The 7,496-nt window shown below is 49.7% G+C and overlaps 1 protein-coding gene across 1 annotated transcript in view; it reads right to left on the reverse strand.

The window, feature by feature from the left end:
* Positions 1 to 7,496, reverse strand: part of LOC144242589 (O-acyltransferase like protein-like) — a 65,665-nt gene that overhangs the window by 19,804 nt on the left and 38,365 nt on the right. The window contains exon 9 of the mRNA XM_077777555.1: positions 5,407 to 5,508. Within this exon, the coding sequence (XP_077633681.1) occupies positions 5,407 to 5,508 (102 nt within the window). The remainder of the gene's footprint in view (positions 1 to 5,406; positions 5,509 to 7,496) is intronic.

Raw genomic sequence — 7,496 nt, forward strand, 5'->3', positions numbered from 1 at the left:
TTCTCTCTGCCCCTCCCTCGCTCATTCCCTCTCTCTCGCTCTCTCTCTCTCTCTCTCCCTCTCGAAAATAAATAAATAAACATTAAGGGGGAAAAAAAAAAGAAATACCCTTATCAGGGACAAAGTACCTCTGTTTTACTGACGGGGAAATTACAGAAGTTTGGGTGACGTGCCCAAGGCGGCCCAACCGCACCGTGGTACTGAAATCTGCCACCAGCTCGCATTCTTCCCCCGAGGTTACCCTGGGTGACGATACCTTTCCTGCTCCCTTCCCTCTTCTCCTTCCTCCCTCCCTCCCTTCCCACCGAACCCCCTTCCAAACAGGATTTGTAGCAGCTACAAAGACGATGGGGAAAAAGGCACAGGTGTCTTGTAGGATCAGAATTCGGGCCCTCTCCGCCACCTGGCTTAGCAGCTGTGTTTGTGAGTCAGGAGAAACCGCCACAGGGAATTTTAATACTCCACTGTAGTCAGCCCACTGTATCCAAAATATTATTTCAGCAGGTCATCGCTATAAAAATTGCCGAGCAGCTTTACATCCTTTCTTCTCTGAGTCTTTAGAAGCAAGCCCGTGTGTGTTTTACGCTGGCCGCACACCTCAGTGGGCCACAGGTCTGGTGGCCACGTACTGGATGTGGCTGGTGTAGAGTTTAGAAGTGGGGTCGTAGCGGGGAGGTGGATGCAGTCCTGGCACGGATTCTGGGTGAGCTATGATCAACAGCCGTCTTTTAAAAGAACATATTATTTAAGGAAGGCACTTGTGGGGATGAGCACTGGGTGTTATATGGAAACCAACTTGACAATAAACTATTTGNGGTCCACCCACCAGCAGAGTCGGAGGGCAGCGCCCAGCTGCCCCATCTGCGCCGGGACCCCGATCTTTGGCCTCCTGTGTCCCCCCGCAATGACAGCATCCTTCATAGCATCCACGTCTGGTCGCCAGGAGGTCGGGGGTGGGGGGGCACGCGGGGAGCAGGCTGGAACCGCGCATCACGGTCAGAGAGAAAGGGCTGCCGACTGTGCCAAGACGCGTCTCCCCAGATCAGCTCAGACAACAGCCACAGAGCGCTCCCTGGGCTGGCCTGCAGCTGCTCCCACAGGCCTCGGCTCCGCCCCGGAGCCTTCCTTCCCACCATCTGTCGCCTCCCTGGGGAGAGTATGTCACCCCCCCTGCTTCCCACCAACCGGGAGTTCAGGGCTCAGGCCGATGCCCTCAGGAGGGAGCACCATTCCGCCTGTGAGTAGGGTCCCGTGGGGGCAGGGCCGAGACTGCTGCCTGGGCCCGGCCTTGAGGAGCAAGTTCACGGACATGTGACTTCTAGTTCTGCTGAGATTTGCACACAGAGAAAACCATGTAACTTCTCTCTTTCCTCTTCCCTGGGAAAGGGGGATGATGATTCCTCAGATTCTTTTAAGGAGCCTCGTGATTCTTGCCTCCTGAGATTTTTTTTTAAGAATCAAATGAGATCAATAAGAAACCAGCTGGGGACGCTGACAGAGCTGTGTACATGTAAACGCTACTCGTTTTTGTCCAAGCGGCTGGGAGACTGAAAGTCAAGGAGACTTTTCAAAGATTAAAAAGTGGGACGCCTGGATGGCTCAGTCAGTTGAGCGTCCGACTTAGGCTCAGGTCATGATCTCACTGCTTGTGGGTTCGAGCCCCGTGTTGGGCTCTGTGCCGACAGCTTATAGCCTGGAGCCTGTTTCCGATTCTGTGTCTCCTTCTCTCTCTGACCCTCCCCTGCTCACGTTGTGTGTGTGTCTCTCTCTCTCAGAAATAAAACATTCAAAAAAAAAAGTGGGGCGCCTGGGTGGCTCAGTTGGTTGAGCGGCCAACTTTGGCTCAGGTCATAATCTCACGGTTCCTGTGTTCCAGACCCACACGGGGCTCTGTGCTGACAGCTCAGAGCCTGGAGCCTGTTTCTGGTTCTGTGATTCCCTCTCTCTCTCTGCCCCTCCCTTGCTCATGCTCTGTGTCTCTCTCTCAAAAATATAAATAAATGTTAAAAAAAAAAAANGCCCCCCTGCCCGGCTCTGTGCCGACTACTCAGAGCCTGGAGCCTACTTCGGATTCTATGTCTCTGTCTCTCTCTGACCCTCTCCAATCACGCTTTGTCTCTCCCTCTCAAAACTAAATAAACATTAAAAAAATTAAAAAACAAACCTAGTGCATAGAAGTGGATGGAAAGTATCTGCAAGAATTCACAAGAAACTGCTAACAAAGTTAGTCCGTGGGGGAGTAAGAATTAATTTTACTGCATAACCTTCTGTGATAGTTAAATACTTTTATCAGTAACATTTTTACTATAACAAAAAGTCCAGATTTTTTTTTTTGAGAGAGAGAGAGAGAGAAAGAGAGAGCATACACACATGTGAGGGGGGAGGGGCAGAGAGAGACCCTAACCAGATTCCACACTCAGCACAGAGCTCAACTTGGGCTCAATCTCACGACCGTGAGATCATGACCTGAGCCGAAATCAAGAGTGGGACGCTCAACCGACTGAGCCAGCCAGGCGCCCCAAGACCCCTGGTTTTTAACATGTGCTCCCTGGTTGGAATAACCACACAGTTTTAAGGGTCTGAAACATCTACTCTCCCTGCTTCCCATTACATAATCGTTGTTCTGATTTTCCCCGGAAGCTGGGGGTTTGCACTTTCTCATGGCTGCTATAGCTCTCGGGTCCCCTGTCTCCTGCCCCTGACCTCTTACTGTCCATTCTCAGAGTGATTCCTGGAGAATGTGGGTCTGCCCGTGCCCCTCCCCTGCTGGAACCCTCCAAGGGCTTCTCGCCTCCGAATAACATAGAAAGTCCTTAAGGCAGCATAGAGGCCCTGTACCACCTCTCTGACCTCGTTGCCTTCTGCTCTCCAAGCTGCTCACCCCACTCCAGTGGGCTCCCGGCGGGTGGTCAGATGCGCCAGCCACTGTCCCTCCTCGGGACCTCAGCACCTGTTCCCCACAGGGGCCCTTCTTCCCTCACTGCATTCTCTTTGCTTAGAGCATTCTTTTATTTCCTTTGACACATGTCACCTTCCCTGACTACCCTTCCAGAAAAAGACCCCATCTTGCCTCCTTCTCCAAATAAGCACTTTGTGCCACCCATTGTTCCCAACCTGTTATACATGTATTTGCAAATTGCAACTTAATGCTGCATGTTTATTTGTGGATTGTCTATCTCTGTTCACTAGAACAAAACCTACAGGCCAGACGGCACTTGCAAGGCTGTTAACTGCTGAATCCCCAGGGCTTACGACAGGGCTGGCACACAGTGGGCCCTCCAGAAGCACAGAAAGAGGGGCGCCTGTGTGGCTCAGTCAGTTGAGTGCCTAATTCTTGATTTCTGCTCAGGTCATGAACTCACAGTTCATGAGTTCGAGCCCCACATCAGGCTCTGCACTGACAGTGTGGAGCCTGCTTGGGGTTCTCTCTCTCTTTCTGCACCTCCTCCCCCTTGCATGTGCTCGCATGCACACAAGCACACATACACACCCTCTCTCTCAAAATAAATAAATAAACATATAAGAAAATACAGAATGAGTCGGAGAACAAATGATCTTACTTCCAGTCCTCTTACCGATAAGTAGGCAAGTAATCCATCATAACTGGGTAATAACCGTGGGTTTTCCTGACAAGCATGCGGCCATCAAAGTGGCTAGGATTGGGGCTGCTTTCGCACTGGGTTCACCTTACAGAGTGAGTTCAAACCTGGGTTGGTGATGTTTCCCCTGATTTTTCAACACAGTTATGTCCCAGGTTGGACTCTCTCTTCCTGGCTCCAATCTGCCATGTTCCCTGAGCTCCCTTCTCAAGAACCTCACCATCGTCCGCCATCCCGTGTAGACAGGAACCTGTGAGTGTGCGTGATTTGCCGTCTCTCAATTCCCAGGGCCAATGGCCAGTCCTGATCTGCTATCCTACCCAGATAGCGCAGTAATGTACTCACTGGGACCCTTGCCACCATCTTGACCCATAAGGCTGCGCTCTCTCTCTCTCTCATACACACACACACACACACACACACACACACACACACACACTCTTCTTGCCCCCACTACTGCTTTACCTGCCTGCTAAAACACTCCCCATCCTCAGTCCCCAGATCCAGGACTCTTCTTCTGAAGCGGGTTTCCCAGGCAGGGCCCACCATGCCATCGGATTCCACACCCCAACCCCCAAACAACGTGTCCGCATTTATCACTAAGAACCTGTGGCCTGAATGCCAGTCAGTCCATCTACTCCAGAAGACCACAGGGCACAACAGGCTGAGCCCAGGGCCATGCACCCTGAGGCTATTGGAAGTATAAGCACTCTGGCAAGCAGGACCAGCGCTAGATTTAATAGAGTTTGGAGAAAACCGCAAAGGCCAGGGTGAAACGAAATCAGTGGAGGTCCATCACTCAGCTCGTACTCATTCTTACCCTATTTACGGGGAAAGTTAAAAGGGGTAAGTGGCGACCACAGTAATAATGACAGCCTGTACTTGTGGCAGGCTTACTAAGTGTCGCACGGTCTCCTGAGGTCTTCGCACACGTGCTCTCGTTTAACCCTCGCAAGCCACCAGTGGAGTGCGTGCCATTCTTCTTCCCATTTTTTGAGATGAGAACGTGCAAGCACAGAAAGGTTGAGACACTTCCTCGAGGTCGCGTAGCTGGTAGAGGACTGAGCCAGAATGCAAGATCTGACGAACGAGAGTCAGACCTTACCCACTCCATTTTTCTAGCCCGGAAGATGATGTCAACAGCCCCCTTCCTGTTACATGACAATGAGGCAGAACAAGAGAGGCACGGACCATGAGGAGGGGTGGGGTCCAAGAGCTGACGTTTCCTCTCCTCCCTAAGCTCCCTGTGTCTCACTGCGTCCCTACCTGTCCGCCCTCCCGCTCATTCCATCCTCCACCCCAATACTCTAGGCCCGTCTGCCCCAACCAACCCCACATGCGTAATGAGGACCACGCCCTCCTGGCCTCCCTCCCCAGCAGAATGGCCCCCACCCCAAGCTTCCACCTGTCTCTCTCTTTGCTGCATCTTATTTGATTTTTACCACCAACATCAGCACTCTTATTTACCGGGCACAATTACCACTAATTTACAGAAGCCATACCCATTCTTTTGTTGAATACACATTCCATGAAATCTGACAGCACATTTATTGAAATCTGCTGCCCATCGGCTGGAGAATAAGGAGGCTTTTGCTGGTTTAATATAGTTCAAATTCTATTGGGACAAATACCGTGAAAAGTGGTATCTTCCGCCAGCAAAAGTCGCTAAACCAGTAAAAACCAACAAGGAAAACTATTTCTCTCGGTTCACTTTTTTTTGAAAATTCCTTCAAAAGAGTGCTGAAGACTAAAAAGCTATGTTATTACCCAGCAATAATGAAGTAAGACATTATATAAATTGACCTACCTTGTAAGGCGGCTGAGGAAGTACCCAAGGATGACATTAAGGGTTTTTCCTTTGTCTGAATTCTGACGCATCCTTAAAAATGACCTTGCGCTTAGCCAGCCACTGAGAGAAAGAGTCACAGGAATTACTGATCAATGATACAGACCACTGGATGATTAATTCGGTGGTCTCTATCAGGATACAATATTGGGGCGCCTGGGTGGCTTAGTCGGTTGAGCGACCGACTTTCGCTTAGGTCATGATCTCGCAGTTCGTGGGTTCGGGCCCCGCGTTGGGCTCTGTGCTGATTGCCAGCTCAGAGCCTGGAGCCTGTTTCAGTCTGTGACTCCCTCTCTCTCTGACCCTCCCCTGCTCACGCTGTCTCTCTCTCTCCTAGAAATAAATAAAACATTAAAAAAAAAAAAAAGGATACAATAAGTTATGCGGCAGGACCAAGATATCTCCGACACTAAAACAGTAATAGTTTTCTTCTTGCTCACGGGACATGCCCACGGCTGGTCGCTTTGAGCTCAGCATCTTCCAAACTAGGGGACTCAGGTCGAAGGAGGAGAAACTATGTGAAGGGTCACTGGTGACCATCGCAGAGAACGGAGCATTCTGGAGGCCTTCAAACTAGAAATTAAATGTTCCAGCTCAGAAGCGACATGTTTAAAGCCCTTAACGTAACGGTAACCCCAGGCACCCCTCATTGGCCAGACCTAGATCTCACCTAATCGCAATGGGTGCAGAAAGTAGACTGTTGCCAAGTGCCCGGAAGGAAAAGAGTCAGAAATATTTGGTGAACAATGCATGAAGAGCTACCACATTAGCCTTTTGAAATAATAGCATCAAAGCCTTCCATTTCTGTCGTGCTGCCCATTTTCAAAGTACCCTGGCTAATGGTGTTACTTTTGCTTCTCTAGTCAGACCAAACCACTTTGCAATAAATGTTGGTTGAGTGGGTGATTGGTAAAAGGGAAGACATTACCATTCCTGCATAGCTGATAGGAAACTGAGGCTCAGAGAGTCAGTGGGTTGCCTAAGATTATCAACCAACAGATCCTGATGACAAATTTGTTACCCAGAATGTTCAGCTAAAGAAACAGGCTATGTCTCTGAGTTATAACTTGATGATAAGCAAGTCTGTGAGTGGGTTTCCTGATCTTCCTACATTGATGCCAATCGTCCTGGTGGGTGTTTCTCTAAGGAACGAATGCATTTCCTATTGCAAAAGAAAGAAGGCAGAGTGTGTGTTGGAAGGGATCCAGGAGGGTTAGAGAATGTCTCTATTCTCTGCCAGAGGGATTTTCTTTTGAAACGCAGCAAGTTGGATTCACTATAATAGGAAAGCAATTTATAGAGATATGCAGAAGGGAGTGTGGAGACGGGGAAGTAGGCCGGCCAATTCCGGTTCCGACCTCCTCTTAATTTCAGGAAAGAATGCATCAGGGTCCCTCTCTGTATGTGGCCATGCAGTACCCAGCCAATCAGTGCATAGACAGGACAAAGAGGAGGGCTGGCAGGGAAACAGGCTGTGAGCGGGAGAACTTGCTGGAAGCTGGGATGACCCAGGGACCTGGCCCCGCCGGGGGAACATACAGTCCTGCAACAGGAATGTGTGAAGTCAGGGGCGCCTGGGTGGCTCACTCGGTAGACCGGCCAACTTCAGCTCAGGTCATGATCTCAGGGTTCATGGGTTCGAGTCCCACATCAGGGTCTATGCTGACAGCTCAGAGCCTGGAGCCTGCTTTGGATTCTGTGTCTCCCTCTCTCTGCCCCTTCCCCGCTCTTGCTGTCTTTCTCTCTCAAAAAATAAATAAATGTAAAAAAAATTAAAAAATACTATTAAAAAAAAAGGAATGTGTGAAGTCAGCCGGAGAGGTAGAAGGGGATTCCCAAATCGTCACCAGTAATAGTCAGAAGTCTCTGGTTTTACTGTGTAAATATATGAGTGACATGGTGGTGAAGACATGCATTTGGCATGAAACAGACATTATGTTTCAGTGCTGATTCTCACTTTCCTGGCTGGGGGCACTTGAGCAAGTTACTTCATCTCTGCACATCAACTTTCTCATCTGTAAAAACAGGCATGATGATATTAGCTGTAACTT

This window comes from Crocuta crocuta, unplaced genomic scaffold (assembly GCF_008692635.1).
Source record: "Crocuta crocuta isolate KB4526 unplaced genomic scaffold, BGI_CrCroc_1.0 scaffold36, whole genome shotgun sequence".
Taxonomy (NCBI): domain Eukaryota; kingdom Metazoa; phylum Chordata; class Mammalia; order Carnivora; family Hyaenidae; genus Crocuta; species Crocuta crocuta.